The 21,805-nt window shown below is 30.6% G+C and overlaps 3 protein-coding genes across 5 annotated transcripts; 2 read left to right on the top strand and 1 right to left on the bottom strand.

Moving 5' to 3' along the window:
- The first annotated feature begins 1,872 nt into the window (after positions 1 to 1,872).
- On the top strand, positions 1,873 to 8,067 carry LOC126841227 (uncharacterized). 3 transcript variants are annotated; one of them, XM_050577562.1, is made up of 15 exons: positions 1,873 to 2,120; positions 2,278 to 2,338; positions 2,429 to 2,567; positions 2,685 to 2,777; positions 3,494 to 3,619; positions 3,846 to 4,044; positions 4,108 to 4,545; positions 4,606 to 4,759; positions 4,918 to 4,988; positions 5,067 to 5,192; positions 5,653 to 5,790; positions 6,458 to 6,753; positions 6,868 to 6,984; positions 7,058 to 7,357; positions 7,430 to 8,067. In XM_050577562.1, exons 7-15 carry the CDS (start codon positions 4,504 to 4,506, stop codon positions 7,668 to 7,670), a joined length of 1,485 nt encoding a protein of 494 aa, XP_050433519.1. In that variant the 5' UTR covers positions 1,873 to 2,120; positions 2,278 to 2,338; positions 2,429 to 2,567; positions 2,685 to 2,777; positions 3,494 to 3,619; positions 3,846 to 4,044; positions 4,108 to 4,503; the 3' UTR covers positions 7,671 to 8,067. The 3 variants fall into 3 exon arrangements, with proteins under 3 accessions (XP_050433519.1, XP_050433518.1, XP_050433520.1); XM_050577561.1 differs by lacking the exon at positions 3,846 to 4,044; XM_050577563.1 differs by lacking the exons at positions 3,846 to 4,044; positions 5,067 to 5,192.
- Positions 8,068 to 8,921: 854 nt separating this feature from the next.
- On the bottom strand, positions 8,922 to 9,876 carry LOC126841240 (uncharacterized). The gene has a single exon (XM_050577575.1). The coding sequence runs from the start codon at positions 9,794 to 9,796 to the stop codon at positions 9,113 to 9,115; it is 684 nt and encodes a 227-aa protein (XP_050433532.1). The 5' UTR covers positions 9,797 to 9,876; the 3' UTR covers positions 8,922 to 9,112.
- A 3,470-nt stretch (positions 9,877 to 13,346) lies between these two features.
- Positions 13,347 to 15,217, top strand: LOC126841244 (uncharacterized). Its single transcript, XM_050577581.1, has 2 exons — positions 13,347 to 13,398; positions 13,839 to 15,217. The coding sequence occupies exon 2, from the start codon at positions 13,881 to 13,883 to the stop codon at positions 15,180 to 15,182; it is 1,302 nt and encodes a 433-aa protein (XP_050433538.1). The 5' UTR covers positions 13,347 to 13,398; positions 13,839 to 13,880; the 3' UTR covers positions 15,183 to 15,217.
- The last annotated feature ends 6,588 nt before the right edge of the window (positions 15,218 to 21,805 follow it).

Below are 21,805 nucleotides of genomic sequence, written 5' to 3'. Positions count from 1 at the left end.
CCGAAACCAGTGTGACCATGTCAGCCGGAACGAAATTATCGAACTTGTATTTACCACAAATTATATGATTATTTCATATAATCTGTGTATTTATCATATTAAATGTTAAAAAAATAATAAATGTTATATCGGTAATAATATTGACCCCGTCGATAACACTCTATCATTATCTCAAAGACATTTCATTATTAAACACTGATATATATATATATAGCAGTGTTAGAAAGAATGCTTTTATTGGATTTCATTCCTTTTTAGAGGAATGCAATCATGAATGCATTACATTTAGTTTTAAGGAATGAGGAATGGGAATTAATTAATTTTATGTCGGAATGTGAATGAATTCTAAAAAAAGAAACACTTCATGGCTATTTAGTAATTTTTAATTGACTGTAATTTACTAATTTATATTTAATTTATGATATATTTTATACATTTTTTCATAGCAAATGAACAGATTAATGAACAATAAATAATCAATTACTAACATTTTTTAAACAGTTTTAAAGGAATTAATTTTCTGAAAAAACGAATGTCTTACATCAAATGAATCACCTGTAATTTATACAAGGTGATCTTTTGGTTGACATTATTATTCTGACCAAAAAAAATTAAAATTATTAAAACATATTTTTATATTTAAATTTGTTTTCATTCATAATACTTAAAATAATATCTAAGTCTTTTATACAGTTTGCATTTTCAGAATAATGGAAATGGTTCTGGCAAAACATTTTTTTTAAACGCCCAAAAATGGACTGGTGTCGGATTTATATTATTCCCATTTCCCACCCCCTAGGATGGTTACAAGTTTTTTTTGTTTTTAAGCCATAATTTTGGGACCTTTAAGTTGAAAATTTGTTAGTTGTTAGAACTCATATCTATCCGTAACATGTTAAACGGAAAAAAATTCGGCACTTCAGTTTTTTATACTATTTTACTAACAATTATACTATTTTATTTATGTGAACTTTGTGATTTATTAATTTTTACTAATTATTTCATGTTCATTATTTTTTATTTAATTTAACCTATTAGCAGGCGCGTATGCGCATTTTGTACGCCAATTATACTTTTAAAGGCACGACTTTTATCTGAGTAGCCTATAGAATTAGAGTAAATAAAAAATTGGTTATATTAAAACACGTATAACTAGGTATATAAATATGCAATACTTTTAGTTGTTTTATACTTTTTTATAATAATTTGTATTATTTTATTTATAATTATTTTTTGTTTATTATTTTTGAATTGATATTATTTTTAAAATAACAATGTAATTAAATACTGCGTGCCAATACTATTCATAGTTGATTAATGCTCTGTCAGTTGTCATGCCATATGGTGGACAGCTTACTATTTCTCTATGTTAGAAATAATTAAAATTGTATATTAATAAGTATGGATATGTTATGTTGATTGTTTATAATGCATTATATTTTTACTTATTGGGAATTTTAAAATGTCTTATTATTAAATGTATTATTATTTATTAATTGTAATTTATTATTGAAATTAAAATTATTGCCCTTGGATAATTCATACTGTATAGTTCGTAAGATAATATAAAACAACTGTAATTGTAAGAATAATATTATTAAATTATTATTACTATCATTATGGTTATTAATATTTATAAAATGTTTGGTAAATACAAGAGAAACATTCTGTTTAACTCAATTATTTAACAAATTCGAAAGCCCGCGAACACGTTTAGAAAAAAATTCCCTTTAGACGGTCACACTGATTTTGGCGGGCCAATCATAGAGCCTTATTTGCAATCCTATTGTTAAAGGCCCGAGTGAACAATCTGTTTTCATATAATCTGTACGTGCGGGTTAACGAGTTTGTTGACAATACTTTGATAAGCAATGTACTTGCACGATGACATTGTGCCATAGGCGTAATATTTTATTTGTTTATTTGTTTTTTAGAAACAAAACTGGTCATTTTTCTTTTGTTTGCCGCTAACAACAATAATTACAACAATATTAACATGTCCAATACTGGAATTTCTGAGGGGAAAGTGGCAGTGGTGGGTGATTATGGTGTTGGAAAGACGTGTTTGTTGCAAAGGTTTGTAACAGGAAAATACAGCGAAGATCACCAATGTACCATAGGTATTATATTTAATATATGTATGGATAAATACTATATCAAAATACATACATATTTTACCCCTTATGTATAATACTTGTGTAAATTAAAAAATAACATAATATTATACGTCATACAAGAATATTGGTTGGCAAGCTAAAATTGTATTATGATTTTTAGGGCTAAATTATCAAAGTAAAGTCATCGACGTCTGTGGTCGAAAAGTTAAATTACATTTTATGTAAGTTTTGTAAGTGGCTTTTTTTTTTAAGTTAATTAGTTTTGTCACTTTATCATTACAATATAAATAGGATATATTATTACAATTTAGGGATACAGGTGGAGATGAAAAATTTGAATCATTAAATATGATCCATGTTCGAAGATCTGTGTGTGTATTATTAGTCTATGATATTACTCGGGAAAAATCAATTATCCGAATAGACAAGTGGTTTAAAAGTATTGAACAGGTAATTATTATCGCTATTTGGTACAGTAAATCTATTAGCATGCAAGATAAAAATTATTTATTTTTCTAGGTTTGGACAAGGTGTGTAGGTAATAATGTTTCTTATTTTGTTGTTTAGACAGCACCAAGCGATGTGATTAAAATTTTAGTCGGATGCAAATACGATAAAGATGTTGTAGAAAGGTCGGTTTCAACCGATATTGGACAAGCGGTAAATTATTATAATTTTTTAATTTTACACGATAAGTTTATTGTAATTTTGGTCTCACTCAATTCAATTAAAAAAAAAAATTCATGTGTTTTTTATTTATTATTATTATTTTTTATGGATTATCTTCTAAACCTCTGAACTGATTTCTTCATATAACAAGTCTTAAAAAAAAAAAAAGGAAAGAATGAAATCTGCCGTAATTTTAAGATTGACGATTTATAATTTCTTAGGGTGTTTTTAAAAATTTTTAAAAGAAAGAGGTGAACTATTTTCATTATAGCCTTTTAAAGTACCACTTTCTGATCCATAGTGTTGGCTTAAAGAAATTTGTTCGCCGATTAAAAAACTATTGTTGATCCAGTCTTAAAATTTAAGAAGCAAAATTCATCATTTTTAGCTACGTATGGAAGATAAAATAAAAATAAACTGCGTAATAATGTAAAATACCAAAAGTTCTCGCTATTTTATAGTTTAAAAGCCAACTAAGATATTATAATGATAATTTTGATAAATTAATAACTCAACAAAATAACAGTTTTTTGTATTTTCATAGAAAATTCATAACAATCGATGGACAACGGGTGTGTATCGTAGATGATTTAGGAATAAAATAAACGTATAACGTTGTTATTTTTCTTTTTTTAATTTTAAATCTATACACAAATACATGTTGTGCATTATGTTCGATGCTGATTATATATTGAAAATATTTGCAGGTGGCTGAACATTATAAAACACCGTTTTTTGAGGTATCGGCCAAAAACAATACCAATGTTAAAGAATTATTGAACACGATAGCGGAAATGTCGCTAGGAGTAATCCATACTCGATTTTTTGCAAAAGTAAACGACACTTGATTAAAACTTGAATCAATACCAGAGTTGATCAAAACCTAGGTTGCGTTATGTATATTATAAACTCATATATTTGGGTAAATGACAATCATTTGCTCGACTTGAACCTGGGTGTTGTTTTGGCCAACTCTGGTCTATACTTATCCATATTGTATTATGATATTATTGTATCACACAAATATCATTTATGTTATTTTTAATATCTGTACTTCAGGACCAGATCATATAAAATATGATTTCGCACCAAGCCCGTACCGATGGAATTCCGTTAAATAATGTTCTTCTATAAGTTACTAGGGTTATATGAGTTCTAAGTAACCATAGGAGCGCACTGGGCATCCTAGACGATTAACGTTGTTACGCTTTCTTGAAAAGTTGGCATGATGTGACCGACATTGTTGTCTGGTTTCGAGGTACAGATATTTAACTTTGTATTGAATAAATTTTAATAAATTCATATTTTGTTAACCTTTTAGGTCCGTTTGGTTCTTGCACAAGAACTAGCTGAGATACGTAAACCACCTAATGGAGGATGTAGTTGTTAATTTTTTTTTAATTCTTTTTAGTATTTAAGTAATTATTATTATTTTAAGTATCGGTATAAGTCCACAATATATTACTAAACTCAGACTGATGTTAAAGTGTTTTACGTATTTAACAGTTTAGGCTTAATAAAATTGACAAAAATCAATATTAGATGGTCATACACACACACACAGAAATTATTTTCTTTATGTATCAAGTAACAACCAAACAATTTAAATAAACAGAAAATATATTTACATATTTTTATGAATTTATTTTGGATTTTTACTAGACATTTTTTTTTTTCTTTAAATTTTTAAATTAATAGTATTGAAGTAGTATAAATCATGTCGAAAAGAGTAGTAAAAAAAATCGAGACAGCGCCAAAGGTAAACAGTCCCGTTCGGTGTTATATGCAATACGATAATAACATAGATATTTTCTCACAGATTGAAAAGAACATTAAACCAATACCGAAATCGAAATTACCAAAAACTCCGGTCGTGAAGAAAACGGTCATTCCAAAAAAACTCACTGTGCAAACTAGCGTGGACACAATACCCAAACCGTGTTCGGCAGAACTCAAATCGGAAACCGATAAAGGTGTGTTTTGTCAAACGAGATCGCCACATAACAGTATTAAAAACAATTAGTGACAGCATGTATTTTATGTTCTCTTGAAATGTTAACGATAAATGTACACATATTATTGTAACACTTAAAGGGTGTAAACTGAAAAATGGAAATTATTTGTGATTTAGTTATCGAACGTTGGGAGAAACTGGTGTCGGAATCGTACACGTTGAGCTGTAGAAGGACTGCACAAGAAACGGTAATAAATAATATAATAACTGTTAAATGATTATAACATTAAATTATTATTATTTCTGTTTAATTCGCTATCGTAAAGTTTCTCGGAGAATATTCAATATCCACGTCAGACGAAAAGTTGTCGATTTCCACAGTACACGAAGGAAACCAAAAAGACGATGATGTTGAAAAAGCTGAACAAGCTGAGATAAAGCTGAATAAAAAGGTTGATCTTCAGAAATGTTGAGACGTTTGCTACTATAATTATCACAATGAAAACAATAGTAATAAAAAAAAACCTTTCGGGCAATTTTTTTTTTTCAATAACAAGTTTTGTGCAGTAAAATATTTATTTACATTAAACTTCAAATTTTATTTTGTTAAATACACTTTTATTTGACGTTTTCAAATGTCTCGGTATTTTAAATAACTTTATAATTATAAATTAGTTCATTTAATATTTAAATATATAATTATTTTCTATTTTCTTATTATCTCAATTTGTGTATAGATAAAAAATTATTTTGGAAATGATAACAGTTTTATTCGAATGCCTTTTTTTTTTTTTAGTTTGTTTAAATAGAACTGATAGGTTTTTAGTTTGGAGAATTATTTCAGTGTAGATTACAGTAAAAATGTATATAAATAATATCTAGGTCTGTAAACTATGTTTTTTTTTTTGACAGAGTATTGGTGATAATAACACAGTACCAAAACCAATAGACAACGTACAAAAGTTAAAGATTGAACTTGACGACGAAAAAAAAACCAGAAAATTATTGGAGGATCGTTTACAGATTTCTGAAAAAAAAGATAAAGAAGCTGTAAGCAAATATAGCTCTTTATAGTGTTGTAAAAACAATTTTTTTTTTTTTACAATAGTACTTAGTTGTACTTGTAAGTAAAACGTATTTAAATAAAAATATAGATAGTTTTTAAAAGTTTAAGAGTGAATTGAAAAACTATTAAAAAAACATCATTAATTTAAGTAATTTATTATAACATAGTTGTAAGTTAAAAGATTAAAAAGAATTAATTTTGAATAGAAACAAAATCAACAGATTACATTTTTTTAATTTATTTGTAATAAATTAACGGTTAAACAATTAAAACTTTTTAACAATCATTTATAATATTAAAACAATAATTATAAATTGTTTTAATTTTAAAATATATTTTTGCCATTCGGTTGCAAATATATTCCAATAACTAAATAATATAAAAATATTTTTCTAAACAAAATAACTGCAGCTATAGGTTGATGCGATGAAAAGTGCGCTGATTTCCACTTTTAACCATTGGCAATTGAAGGCACCGGTGCAGTATTATAATATAAAACGTTTATTTTATGTTAAATAAATAAGAAAAATACTATATTTTTTTATAACTGATTATTGCAGCACCGGTTAGAAAACCAAAACTCCCAATTGAAATGTTTCCCGCTGTGGTATATTAGTTATGTAATAACGTTGAATACATTTTCTTATGTAGAGACTAGCTTTGGCAACAAATATCGACGAGATGGAATCGTTGAAATGCGAAATGGAAAAACTACAAAACGCCAACAGCGTGCTAACCGAACAGTACGAAGCGGTTGCCGCAGAATTGGAAAACCAAAAGACCAACAACAGTAAGCTGAACGATTTGTACAACGCTGTGGTCGACAGGTGTAAGTACCTGGAAGACAACGGCAACAACGAAAACGTGAGTTACTATACAAACAAACTGGAAGAAATCACCCGTCAACAGGAAATGGTAATCGCCGAGAAAAACTCTTTGCAATCCGAGTAAGCGTTAATAACGACAATAACGATAAACTCTTATTATAATTATACTATAGTAATAATTAAACTCCTCACTGCCTTTGACCATTTCTAATGTCGGAGAATTCACCGTTGCAGATTAGATGAATCTAATGCGACGTTGGACAACTTGCAACAACGTATAGAAATAATAATGGAAGAGTCGGCTAGAAAAGAATCGGAACTCACCGAAAAATTGACCGCACTAGAAGAAGAGTAAGAGAGTTTGGTGGTTTTTACAATCCAGCTGAACTAACAAAAGACATATTTTGTTTTGCCTTTTCCGCAGAAATACCACGTTGAAACAATATCAGACATACTTGGAAGAGCAGATCGACACCGTGCAAAAAGCGTTGGCCCGCAAAGACCAGTACATCAAGCAGCACGAGTTCATGGTCGATGAACTGACCAAAGACAAACGCATGTTGGAGAAGTCGCTGAACACCGCGACGCACGTGCAGCCGTACAGAGAAGAAGAGATGGAAAACTATCGGCGTCAGATCAAAAACTTGACGGCGTCCATTGTGGACATGAAAAACGCTTTCGCCATCACCGAAGCCGCCTACAACAAAGAAATGGAAGAAGTCAGGTAACCTGTTCTTCGACGGCAATAATAGCGAACAAGCCGTAGAAACTTAAACACTTGACCGACCGATTGCAGGGAGGAGTTACAAACCCGAGATAAGCTGTTGACGACGAAAAACAAAACCATTCAACAGCAGGATCAGACGTTGCGCTTGATGAAGGAGATGAACGCTACGGCGAGACCCACTTCCGTGCCGGAAGCCACTGCGAAAGTCAAACGCAATAGTTTCACCGAGGAACATACCAAGTGGCGTAAAATTTACGATGACATCGAGTTGGAGACCACAGCGTTTTCTGATTCTTCGGCCATTTACTGAACTTGCCTGGATGTAAAATAAATTACGCTACGCCTGATTACTACGCCTAATCGAGTATTGCCATTTTTTTTTTGGTTAGCAACGCAAAGCCCGTTAACATAACAACAAATTTAACTTAATACTTCTTGTCTTTTTAAGTACTTAACTTCACGATCCGGACTGGACCAAATTGAAGAATACTTAACTAACTAATTATAAACACTCGACAATAATTTCACCCAACAAAAACCATAATTCTCTCTCTAAACAACTGATAACACCCCTTTTACACAAAATAACAAACAACATTCATTTCACACCACTATTATTAATGTATATACTTTATTTTACCTGTTTCTCTTCAAATAGCACCATACATTGTTTTTTTTTTTCCATACCACATTTGAAAGAGGAAATCACTGCCATATTTTTCATTAAGTATTTAATGTTAAATAACAAAAATTAAATTTGTTGTATTATCTCAAATAGCAAAAGAAATGTTTAAAAATTATAACATTTTTGTAATGATTGTAACCATCTTTGTACAACCAAATAATATGATTCGTCTATGATGTATAAGTTGCACATTAAATGTGAAATTTACAATTTGATCTTTACACAGAATTTTGTTTTATCTATTCTGCGATTGTTATATCAATACACACGTCTGGAAATAGTAAATAGGTGCAGTTGTAAGACATAAATTACGTAAAGCCATTATCCGATATTTATTTATTTAAATATTAATAATACAATATGTATAATATATTCAACTACTGTAATGTATATTATATTATAAGCAATATCTATTATAAAGTACAATGACCGTAGTACGTCTACAAATGACTAAAAAATTTTAAATTTTAATTAAAATACTATTCTACTATTCTATTGTTTTTTACTAGTATATAAATGTATCGTACATATTATGTTAAAAGTACAGCAATGTATTTTTTTAAATTTGTTTTAATAAACTTAAAAAAAAAAAAAACAATAACACATAAACAAATTATTAAAATAAAAAAAAAATAAAAAATACATTTTGCATGTTTTAAAACAGTTAAAAAAAATATTGGCAAAACAGAAAACAAACAGTGATAGTTTTTAAAAACAAAGTTTGACGGCTATTTATAATCGATAATAATATTAGAGTAAATTGTAAACATAACATAACGTAATGCAAATAAATTGTACAATAACGTAAAATGTTACGATACGGGTGTACGATATACATTAAAATGTTGGATTACTTAACATTTGACTATATTTTTTTCTACGTGTCTATGGAAATATTGAATATATTATATGGAATATAACCTTAATTGTATCGTTAATGCTAATTTGACTGACTACGAAAGTAAGCGTTTAACCGTAAATACGACCGACTGGACTTTGCGAACAAACGTGAAATGAAAAACTATTATAACTAAGTCGGCGTAACTTGTCGCTTGTGCCTGACTCGCTCAACCGTATATGACCCACCTATTGTTGATCAAGTAGGCCACGCGACTCTCGTTGGAAGTGTACTTGGGGCAATCGTTGTCCTCGGCGTACTGGGCGCACTCCGAATGGCCGTTCATCAAGGCGTACTTATACGTCTGCTCGTCCCATGGACAGTCGTTCTCGTGGGCGTAACGCAGACAGTCCAAATGGCCAGCTTTGGCGGCGGCGTTGGTTGTGAACGCGTCCCAGGCGCACCCGTTCTCGAAGGCGAACTTCAGGCAGTCCAGGTGACCGTACTCCGCGGCCACCGCGCACACCGTCTGCTCCGGCTGGATGCGGCACATGTGGTCCACCGGCCCGGCGGCCGTGTAAATGTACCGCCATGGGCCCCAGGTGCAGCCGTTCTCGAACGCGTACTTCATGCAGTCCAGGCGGCCGGCCTTGGCCGCGTTGATGTACGTCAGGTTGTTCCAGATTGCGCCGTTCTCGTGCGCGTACTTCAGACACTTCATGTGGCCGTGGGCCGCTGCTATTTCGCACGTTTCGCGGAACGCGCGGGTCCTGACGCGGTGGTCCTTCAGGCTCCGGATGACGTTCACGCAACAGCCCTGCATGTCGACGGGATCGGTGGCCAGGTACTTGTCGAAGTACTCCCTCTCGTCCTGGTTGCACGCGTGATAGGCGTGTAATAGCAGCGAGAACATTGCGGACGTCGCAAAACACAACTTGACGCGCAACAGGGAACAGTGGGTTCCGGAGGCGGCGGCGGCGGAATGGCGTGTTCGACGCGTTGTCCATACTGAGCGCCGTGGGCCGTGGACGACGCAGTAGGTACGCAGCGAGAAAGAATGGCGGCCGCGGCGACATGCGCAACGCGGAAAATCAATAGTACCTACCTACCCGTCTTTCGCGCGTTAACAATTACGTCGACACGTCCCGTCGACAAAGACCGCGACCGTGTTCGTTCCGCTTGGATTCTGCACGGTGTAGGTACAACACTACCCACCCAGGGTTGCCACCCGTCCGCCTGTAAAGACGTCATCCGGACGTCAATCGATACCGTGTCTGATTCGAATATCGTTTCTCTTTAAAACGCGCCTTTTCTTTACGCTTTTTAGAGGAGTTTCATATTGTAGGCAATATTTAAGAAAACAGTATTGTTTTTAACTTCTACAATTTTAGTGGTATTTTAGACCAAGGAACCCTGACAAAATCGCCCCTACACAGGATGGACCTATTTAAATATTCTAAAACTAGAGCGTGAACTATGGAAAAAATCAACTAGCCAACATAGGTACATTTGGTTGGCTAAAAACAAAGCTCTAGTCAAAAATAGTACAGCCGCTAAATTAGATTTACACTTAGGTTGAGAAATAATGAAAATAAACATAATATCTGCCATATTAAGAATTATGTGACAATAATATTATGTAGGTACAATGACTTCAAACAAAATGTATTTTAGCTTCGGTACGGAGCTGAGAAGGTATTGTATTTACAATGATGTGTTTTTATTTATATTTTTGTGTGTCTTGACCCACGATATCTCGTAAACCGCCGAACCGATTTCTTTGTGTAGCAACTTTATAGATCAGAAATCATATCTAGAAGGTACTTTACGAGGCTAAAAATTAAAAAAAGTCACCCCTTCCCCATCAAAATCGAGAAAAACACCCAAAAAATGTATACATTTTTTCTACTTAGAAATACGATGCTCTATAACTTTTTTAAAAATAGTCGAAAAAGTTCCAAATTTTTATGAATTGTTTTTCAAACATAGTACTATCGATGAACATTAACAAACTAAAAATATATCATAAACCCTTTCCCCTAGAAGGGACAGAATTTTTTTCTTTATTTCACTTTTTCAAGCAAAGTTTTAGAGATTTAGATTACACCCTACAACATTACTATCCACAGATTCGCATCGAAGCGTTTTTTCAAAAGTGATTTTATCACTCGTTATTGGTATTTTTTTTTTTGTTTTATGACGGTAGTACTGTGTGTCTAATGAATATTTAATAAACATTTCAAACTAATAATTGTACTAATTTTTATATGTCATAGTGAACCCCTAGTTAGACTAATGGAAATATCGATGAAAACTTGCGTTGTTATCAAAATATGTTATTTATTAAATCTACACAAAAGCAAGACGTGTAGGTGTACATAACATATTATTATTTTCTACTACGGAGTACGACCGAGTGTAATATTCGTTTTGTATTTTTCCTGTAATAAAAATGGGTTTTTTTTTTTTATAACTTAATAATGATTGTTGTGTTGTGTGTTTCCAGTCAGTGTTGCCACCCGTCCGGTATTTAATTGTTAATATATTTTTTCTGCTGCGTTTCGCGTTTTCTAAGAAGCAAAATAGGTAACAAACAACTGATACGTCTCGTCGATTAAACTTATTATTGTCGTTAAATTTTCACAAAAGTAATAAAATATACTAAGAAACGACTACGCATGCATGCGACGGTGATTTCTATATTTTATTGTGTATAAAATAATAGTAGCTGGATAATTTCTCGAGCGAGTGCTGCGATACAATATATTATTGTAAGTACGTTTTTGTTTATTATATTTTTATACGTGCTAGGTAGGTAATATAATATGGAGGTATTTTAGTTTTATCTTAGTACATTTTTTTACACCAAAATGTGTTTACCGTAGAATATTTTCTATCCGTGTCGCTTTATATAATGGTCATAAGACAACGCAATAAGGTACCTAAAAAAAAAAAAAAAAACAGAGTGCTTTCAATCCCCTTAATGTCTTTTTTCATTATACAAAAGTGTAGCTTAAGATAATGGCGTAAGACATTTGTTATTTCATTATATAAAACGACACCTTTATAATATAATGAAATAGGACATTAAAGGGATTGTTCTTTATTTTACATTTTAAACCAAAAAGCCTGGCAACATTTTCACTATCTTAAGGTTGATCCGGATTTAGTTTTCTAAAGAGATACGAGTTCTTTAGAAATAAAAGATTTATACTTTTATATTTTATTTTAATACCTACCCATTACCTACATTTGCAGTCGTCCCGTTGTAGTAGCTTTAGGTCCTTTTTCTATAATACTTTCCCGGTAACAAAAATGTGGCATTTGATTACCAGATAAATCCATTTTTTTTTACAAAACTACTTTTACAGCTAATTTTTCAAATAATTTGGTTTTTGGACGAAGCCCGTTACTTAGAGAAAAGAATGAAACCGGTGAAAATAATTAAAAAACACAAATTATTTGTGTAATCAAATCGGTTTCATCGAATAAAATATTGTTTTTTGTACACTTTTGGTTTACATAATTTAGCAATAACAATTTTCGGCTACAAGTATAGGAAAACAATTATTATAAAAACATTAATATTTTCTGTAGCAACTCTGTCGATCAGGAATCTTACATGTAAGGTACTATATTGGACCAAAAATTAAATAATTTCACCCCAACCCCTTTAAAAAAACAAAAAAACACTATGATAAAATCTAAGATTTTTTTAAAAAATATTTAAAAGGGGATGGAGTTGTGGTTGGGTTGGAAGTAGGGATGGGGTGGGGTTGGGAGTGAGTATTAGCTCTGGCACATAACCGAAAAAAGCGTTACCACACGGATATGGGGTTGGGGGTGGAAGATAGGGGTAGGAGATAGGGGGTGAGAAAAAGGGTAAGATATAGGAGATAATAGATATGTTGTACGTTCAACGTTCAAATTAGAACTAAATGATAAATTCAAAATAGTTTAAGGGCCCAAATTCTCTATGAATTGTTTTAAGCCAGATAATAAAAACTACAATATTAGCCAGAAACTTGATGTTTTAATATACTAGCTTGTTACTGTTTCTTAATATACTATATCATTATCTATAATTCCACCATTACTCTAAATTTATTCGGTACATCAACGAGACATGAAAATGCTCCTTCGTGGTTGCAGACTCGGCTGGAAAATTTTTTTTTTAATAAAATTAATTTTTAAGCACATAATTAGATACAACCTACTATTGAAAGATTCGTATCGAAGCGTTTATTTAAAACTGATTTTATCATTTTACCGTCCCCGCTGTACTGGATTTAGTGTGAATAATTTAAAATTTTAAGTACAATTTTGCAAAACGTAACGTATGTCATGTTGTTTTTGTTTACTGAGGTTGTGCATATATTTATTACGGTTTTGTAGCTTTGCAGTTTGATGAACGCACAGTATGCCAGATCGTCATTTCATAAATAACTTCATTCGCTATAGTCGTTCAATTGTACTGTTTTTTTTAAATCACAAAACGATTTAGATATTTTAAAGGTTACCGTATCAAAATATTGTCGATCAAAATATTATTGTAGAATATGTGAAATCTCTAAGTAGACCAGAACCGGTCGAATTTAACAGTTAAACTAATATAAGTATAAATATTAGTTAGCTTCAATATATAATTTGAATTTATGCAGAATTAATCTAAACACAAAAAATTCAATTTTTACACGTTTTGTAAAATTGATTTAAACTCCATCGATAAATATTCATAAACCAAATAATACATTTCGCACAGAATAATACGTCGAACTAAATAAAAAATAATATAGCTGCAAAATTGTCGATTTTAGTATTATCAGTTTGACGTGGAACTTTCATTCGTTCGGTTGCCAAATATTGTGCACGTCATTTGATAAATAACATCATTCGCTATAGTCGTTCAATTGTACTGTTTTTTTAAATCACAAAACGATTTAGATATTTTTAAGGTTTTTATTTTCAAAATTCCTACCAATTAAATTTCTATTAAAATGAAGTGGTCAAAAATACTGTTTATAATTGTATTGAACTTTGCGGTTCTCAAGTGTGGATCAGCTCAACCTTTAATAACCGGATATACATATAACACCGAAGACAATGATCAAAACATTAATCGTATCAGTGACTTGAAATGCGGTTACTTGTTCAGAGGGTTAACGCAAATGCGCCTAATCAACCTTGTGTTTTCACCACCAGTAAGTTCACCAAGCAAAGCGTTAGAGTTGATACGCTATCATAAAGATACTGTAAAATATATGATATCTACGTTATATTTGTTGGATCGAACGAACCTTAGTACATTGTGGCTGTTACAGTTGTATACAAATATGCTACTGAATTATTACGATTTTATACTTAAACATGTTGAAACGCCTTTGGAACATCATGCACCAAAAATCATAGAGACTCACATGTATGTCATCAAAAAAATGCAAAAGTTCGCAGGTAATTGTCGCAAAAATAATATATATGATTCGGAGAGCGAGTATGTCACAAACCCAGGACTCACGTACGAAAGCATTTTGAAGCTCTTTGTTAGCAACGACCGTGATTTTATGGAAATGATGAAATTGAATAGCAATATAAGTAGTATAAATGTTGAGTTGCTCAGTGAAACGATGAGACCTAAAAGGCTCTTGATGAACAACCTGGGTATAAATGCGGAGTTCAAAACTGATTTGATGATGAGGTACCATGTGCAAGTGAACTGGGGTGATACGTCTAATCGGTTATACAACGCTTATTATAGTGCTTACGATATGGACTGGACCACTAACAACCTTCGTAAGTTAGTAGCATATTACACATTGCACATAGATTTTTTGAAATTCATCATGTATCAATTGATTTTGAAACATTTTATGGGCTCAGAAAAAATAAAAGTCGGTCCGTTTCATTTGTTAATCGCGCTAGATAATTTCCAAAACAGATTGAATCTGAATGACGATGAGCAAATTAACGAGTTAAAAGTAGCAATTAACACATATGGCAAGAGCAAGTCAGATAAGCATGAATGTTTGCTTTTCATTAAAAGTTATTTACAAGTAGCAATGCAAAAGATTTGCGAGTCCCTCGGGTGCCTTTTGATCGAACCAATACCTTTAAACGTTACTGAACTATCCACTCCTAGCAATGGACATGAAGAGATTTATGTACAATGCTTAGTGAGCGAAGTGACAATTGTTAAAGTAGACGTTGACTACTATTTAGAACATCTTAATTATATTTTTGCACATGTCAGTTTTGAAGCCATTAAATTAATCATTCAGTATATCAGGGAAATCAATCAGTAAAGTTATTTTGTCATAATAATCGAATATATTGATATTCATATACCTTTTTTTTTTTTATAATTCTAAAAAAATATTATTTGTAAAAATTCGTTGAGTAAAAAATTGTAGTTAATCACTAAATATCTAAGTAACCATATTTAAATTATCTATTAAAAGTATATTTAACATAATTTTTCTGTTGTTATGTAAAAATTACGTCGCTATGTGTCAATATATATAATAAATTTAATAAATAAAATTCTTATTACGATTCTCATCTATCGAAACTTTTTTATTTGTGTCTTTTACTTTTGGGATTTAGTTCTAAAATTTATGATGGTCAAATATTGATTTAGAACGGAGCTATAGCATATACAGTATCTCTTATATTATCTGTATTAACTTTTGTTAACCAAAAAACCAAAAAATAGGGGAAAATTATATTTTGTAAGTAAAACTGTGTATTTTTAGGTACGTAATTGTTATTAGGTAAATGTACGAATACACATGAAAAGATTTATGTATAAAGCTTAGTGGGCGAAATGAGAGCTGTTAAAGTAGAAGTAGACTACCTTTTAGATTATCTTAATCAAGATTTTGTACATGTCAGTTTTTTCGTCATTCAATTATTGATTACATCAAGCGTTTCATTTGCTAATCGCACTAGATCATTTCCAAAACAGATTGAATCTGAATAACGATCAGAAAATCAACGAGTTAAAAGTAGCAATTAACAAATATGGCAAGAGCAAGTCAGATAAGGATGAATGTTTGATGTCCATTAAAACATATTTACAAGTAGAGCTGCAAACGATTTGCGAATCACTCGGGTGCCATTTGATTGAACCAATAACCGGAAATGTCGAAGAACTAATGATACCTTGTGAAAGTATGAATGCACATGAAGAGATTTATGTACAATGCTTAGTGAGCGAAGTGAGAACTGTTAAAGTAGACGTTGACTACTTTTTAGATCATCTAAATCAAGATTTTGTACATGTCAGTTTTTTCGTCATTTAATTAATCATTAAGTGTATCAGGGAAATCAATTAGTTAATTTTTTTTGTCATAATAATCGAATATAATATATACTTTTTTTTTATAATTATAAATAAAACAATAATTGTAAGTATTCATGTAGTAAGACATTGTAGTTAATAACTAAATGCTCGGTTGTCATTAGTAATTTATATAACAGTGCGTCAAACATCAAAATAACCATATTGAAATTGTCTATAAAAAGCATAGATAACTTGTTTTTCCGTTATTAATAATTATGATGTTATAAGTCAATAAATACAATAAATATAAATCTTTTTGCTCCTCTTAATTATCGGAACTTTTTCATTTGTATTCTTTACGTTTTCTAACAAAGTTTTAAGTATTTAGGTCTGAAAATTAGACTGAAGGTTGATCTAGAAATGAGCTATAACATACACTTTTTTCTTTAAAATCTGTATTCAAACTTGTTTTTAATTAACCAGAAAGCCAAAAAATAGGGTAAAATTACATTTTGACCATTAGTCAGTTGTCAATTTCCAGGTTGCTTAGTGTGAATCAGTCAACTTGTGTTAAAAATATTATGGTACTACGTTTTTAAAGTCAGACGATCAAGTAATCGACGAGTCAACTTTAATCTAAACCACCTTGGCACAAAAAATTAATTTTTAAGCATATAATTGTCATTAGGTACAATCCTTTTATCGATATTTGTATTTTTATCTGTGAACACTGGATCTCCCTTCCTTACTATTTTTTTATACTCGTATAATCTTGCAGGCTGTGCTAGTTTATACTGTGCTTGGTTTGGACTGTCTTAGTTAGAACTAGTATATTTTAAGAGAAAGACTTTCTACCAGAGCATAGATTTTTAATTTTTGATTACAATACCAAAATAAACAAAAAACTAGTTAAATAATATTGTTTGAGTTGGTCATATTTAAATTTTTATTACAATGTACAAATTGCATTTGGATAATCAAAGCACTTTGCAGACTGTAGAAAGTTTCTCTTTCAAACAAGAAAAATTGGCAAAATCTTAATACGTTAGTACTTTTCCTGTAAGGCATATGACGTCTAGGCAGAAAAACGCACCGGCACCGAACGCTTTAAGTATTAAATAGCTTTTAAAGCTTTTATTAAGCTTTTAAATATAATTTTAATTTATTTAGAATTTATCTAAACACATAAAATGCAATTTTTACACGTTTTGGTATCGATGTTATTTTACACACATGTATCTATTTCATACTAATTTTCAGATCCTAAATGCTAAAATTTCCCCCAAAAAAATGTAAAAAACAAAAACCATCTAACTTCTTTCGCGTGGTTAATAAAACTTTTTATATTAAAAATGCTAATGTTATAATAAATCGAAAATATTTTCGAAACGCATACAATTTCATTATTTAAATTTTTTTGTAAATTCCATCTAACGGCAAAATAATATAGGTACCTATAAAAATGTCTGTGTTCGAATTTCTCATTATAATTTTATTTTCTGTACATTTCTTAGTCTTACTTTCTATGTTGAACGTTAAAACGAACCATCAAAATTTGAAAATGTTTTCGAATCAGATATACTATTTACATACGTTTTGCGCACATAGATATCATATTATTTCGCAGCTACTGCCTTTAATATTCCGTAAAACAAACAGTAAATTTTAATAAAAAAAAAAAAAAAATCTTGCTCGAACTACGGTTACAGACAATAACAACTTGTATTAAGTATGGCTATCGACGGATATTCATAAAGCACAAAGACAGTACAATGGGGTTGGGTCTTGAGTTGGACCGAGCTGACTAAATGTGATAAAATCACTTTCAAATAATCGTTTTGATGCCAATCTGTAGAATTACGTAACCACCGATAATAGTATTGTAACAATAATGATTAATGTACAACCATCTTAGTGTAATTCTCCCCTTTAGTTTAGTTTTTCCTTGGTGAAATTAAGTTTTACTACAGCTTTGTATAAAACTTGGTATATGACGTTATAGCCCCAAACTTTATTAGAATACTGAAGGAAAAAAAAACTATTATTTAGTATAAGTCAATACTTAACTGTACAACAATGTTTTTTCATAGGCTTTGAAACGCCATATTTAGTTAGAACCATGTGTTTTAAAAATGTACAAAGTTGTGCATGATTAAAAAAAAATAGTTTATCTTGTGCATTGGTGAAATTGGACGGGGCGGGGGGGGGGGGCTAGGGAAGTGTAAATTCTTCTCTGAAAAGAGTCTCTGGAAAAGCATAAGGATTTTAGTTAAAAATTGTGGAAGTATGAACAAATAATTATAAATACTATCCATTTGCCTTAATTCAGGAATTGCTATGAAGCTTTTTGCGGATTGAAAATCAAACGAAGCAAATAGTGTTAATTAGAAATGTCGATATTAGTTTTTCTTAAGCTCTATCGACTTGTTGCTGTTTAAATACTTTTCTTAGTATTTAAATACCAACAATTATGATAAAAATTATTAGGATTAGAGGAAAGAAAAACGGCAGCAGATAAGACAATAACATTATTATAGACACAAAAACATTGACCGAGCTAATTAAACAAATGTAAAACAAAAATCAGTGCAAACTTATCACAAAAACAATGACTAAATGATAAAATCGCTTTAAAAAACAAACTGCTTTGATGAGTTATTGCGGCCGATAGCTACTATATTTTGTAAAGTAAAAATATAATCAAGTGTTGATAAAAGCATTGCAAAGACAATAATGCCCTTAGAAATAGCCTATAATATTGCATACAATTAGTACGAATGGTGTGGCCCCCTTGTTAAAAGACTGTCAGAACTAAAAACAATAATTATTTTTTAGGGAATTCAACTTAAAGATTATACGTGCTCGCAAATGGGAGATTAGGTTAGCTAACGATAAGACTATAAGTCCACTGATCATTAATATTTCACGGGTTGCATATATAAACAAGGTGATTCATTAATGATAAGACACACATTTTAGGGATTTTAGTTTTTTTTTAATGGCAACATATGTTTTTATCAACACATTTGTAGACAAAAAAAAAAATATATATATTTTAGCGTTTGAATTTTTGAATTTTTATTTATTTGTTCATTCGTATGACTTGATTTGATTTTTTGACTGTATTTCTTAATATTTTCATTTGTTACTACAAAGACCAGTAGTTTTATTACACGCATAAAAATAATTTGATAATGTGGGTTTGTAAAACCAACCTGTCTACCTGTGTTGGAAAAGGTAATCTGTAGATAAGAACCGTTTGTCTATCATTATTTCAAAGTCTTTTATACCAGTGACTTTTTTTTGTTAGATGGTTATCGCCAAATGGACAATGCGAACATAAATATGAACTTTATGTGCTACCGGTTTTGGGAAACCGAAGAAACATGATAATCATTAAGAGAAAGTGTAGTATCTTAACAAAGTCATAGCTATTGAACAAATAAATGATATTCCAAAATTCAAACGCTAAAATATTTTTTATTTTTTGTCTACAAGTTTATGTAATTAAAAACATATGTTGCCATTAAAAAAAAACTAAAATCCCCTCTTTTGGCCTTCAAGTATTGGTGATACAATTTTTTTAAATATCGGAAAATATAGCACAATGTATACCAAAAAATCATGCATAAAATATTGTTCAAAATATTAATATATTCCGAGAAAATTAGTGTCCTATCCTTAATGAATCACCCTGTATAAATTATATTAACTGTTAGAAAATATTGGGTTTTTTTTTTGTAGAATTTCCCACATCGGCGCATGTTTTTCAGATGTGACGCCGAGTTCAAAAGTATACAAAATAAATAAAATATATGATTTAAATATATATACTAAAGTGTTGTCTATTGAATTTTAACCATACCGAAAACACAATTTTTCTTTTAGCGTTAACTCGGTAACACGATTTTTGTACTTTAGAAAAACTCTTGTGTGATTTGATGCGCGTTTCCATTTTCACTGTTTACACAAGTGAAAATATAGTAACCGTTTATGGCAAAATGTTTTTACACGTTTAAAAGACTTTACACATTATTTAGATACCCATATCGACAAAATATACAGGGTGTTTAGAATTTCATGGCCCACCTGACTTTAATGAAGATATGTTGAAATGATGAAATATCGACCTATGTGCCTAACTTTTGGTTTTTATCATACAATGTTACTGTAAGTCCGATGTAACTTAGAAGTTTACAACATCAACCAAATGAGCCGTAGCCTTTTGAAATGCCTTTTCTTTTTAAAAAATGCGATTTTGTAATGCATTTTAACGACTTTTTTTAAATTATTTAGCTAAGGGGACGTCGTACCTCTATTCATTTAGGCGTTGGGTATAGGCAATTTTTGCAAAATCTAAAGTTCAGATGATTGACAAAAAGAAAGCAACTATTGCAAGAATAAATAACATTTGAATGTTATAAAAAAAGAATTGACCATTATTAACATTATCCGAAATTGCATCTGATAAGTTTATTTAAGTAATTTATGAATTTTTATTATTTAACGTATTATTTATGAAAATATACTTTAGAAATAAACGATTTATACTTTTATATTATTTTTAATGCCTACTAATTACATTTTCTAAGGTTGGAATTCATTTGTGAAATCAGATTGCTTTCGTCGAATAAAATTGCTCCTTTTACATTATTGGCATTTAATTGTATAAATTTATGATGCTAACAAAATTTGGTGATGATTGATATTTAATTTATCTAAATACATAATTCTGATCTCTGCCCTTAAGATAGTTTTTAAATTTTTAATTAAATAAACATCAATATTTCTCATAATGCAAAATAAAATTCGTTAGCCACGCCTAATTATATAGCATATTATGCCAAAGTTATTCAAAAATAAAATTCCAAAAAAATTCTATTCCTATGTACCGTGTACTAACAATAGAATTTGAGATAATCTTTTAATTTATTTGGGAACTTCCTATATTATCATGTTTTTTTTGTATGTATACATACAAAAACCCTTTAAATAATAACCTCTTAGATAATTTAAGAGTAACTAGTGGTAACAGGTAATTTTGTTGATAATGTTGTATCTTCACATTTTTAGAGTATAAACCTGTTTTTTATTATGTCTAGTTTTGAAACTACGATTAAATTTTCAATAATTTTAAAACCTCTTAAAAAAAAAATCAAATAGATTTAAATATATTGGTCTAAGCCGGGTGTGGATCTTAAGGTTCTTTTTTCAGTTTCCCGAGAAGTAGGTATTTTTGAGAGGTGTTTTATATAGGTATTTATAGAGAGGTATTTTGGAGTTACGTTCATTGCTAACTAGTCTGACGATATGTGTGGTTTATCAGCTGAATATTATCGAACAATGTGATTTAATATTTAAAACAATTTAACCTGTTTCGATGACATTTTTATGTTCTAAGTTTTACAAGTTGAACGTTAGAATTTTAACTCTATGCCCCTAATTTTAAACTGTTAATGGGAACTCTTCATTTGCGTGTATTGTAAAATAAGTTTATTTTCTGGTGACAAAAAAAATGTAGCCCATCCCTGAGACGTATTTGGGGAGGGGGCAAGGTGATACCCTCGGGACGGTGATTATTTTGGCAATTTTTATATTCTAATACCTAGAAACCTTAAAACATCATTCGGAATGAATTTTCTG

Source organism: Adelges cooleyi, unplaced genomic scaffold (genome assembly GCF_023614345.1).
Source record: "Adelges cooleyi isolate 19-005CV unplaced genomic scaffold, UGA_ACOO_1.1 ACOO_flye_CR_arks_rails_tigmint_CR_PRNA_38, whole genome shotgun sequence".
In the NCBI taxonomy this organism is placed as follows: domain Eukaryota; kingdom Metazoa; phylum Arthropoda; class Insecta; order Hemiptera; family Adelgidae; genus Adelges; species Adelges cooleyi.
This window is presented reverse-complemented; position numbering and strand designations above follow the sequence as displayed.

Bases quoted from the DNA above. Each gene is read 5' to 3' on its own strand.
- LOC126841244 (XM_050577581.1), top strand. From the start codon at position 13,881: ATGAAGTGGTCAAAAATACTGTTTATAATTGTATTGAACTTTGCGGTT.
- LOC126841240 (XM_050577575.1), bottom strand. From the start codon at position 9,796: ATGTTCTCGCTGCTATTACACGCCTATCACGCGTGCAACCAGGACGAG.
- LOC126841227 (XM_050577561.1), top strand. From the start codon at position 4,504: ATGTCGAAAAGAGTAGTAAAAAAAATCGAGACAGCGCCAAAG. The intron at 4,760-4,917 runs GTGTGTTTTGTC...TTTGTGATTTAG, and splicing joins CAAATCGGAAACCGATAAAG to TTATCGAACGTTGGGAGAAA. The intron at 5,791-6,457 runs GTAAGCAAATAT...TTTCTTATGTAG, and splicing joins AAAAAAAAGATAAAGAAGCT to AGACTAGCTTTGGCAACAAA.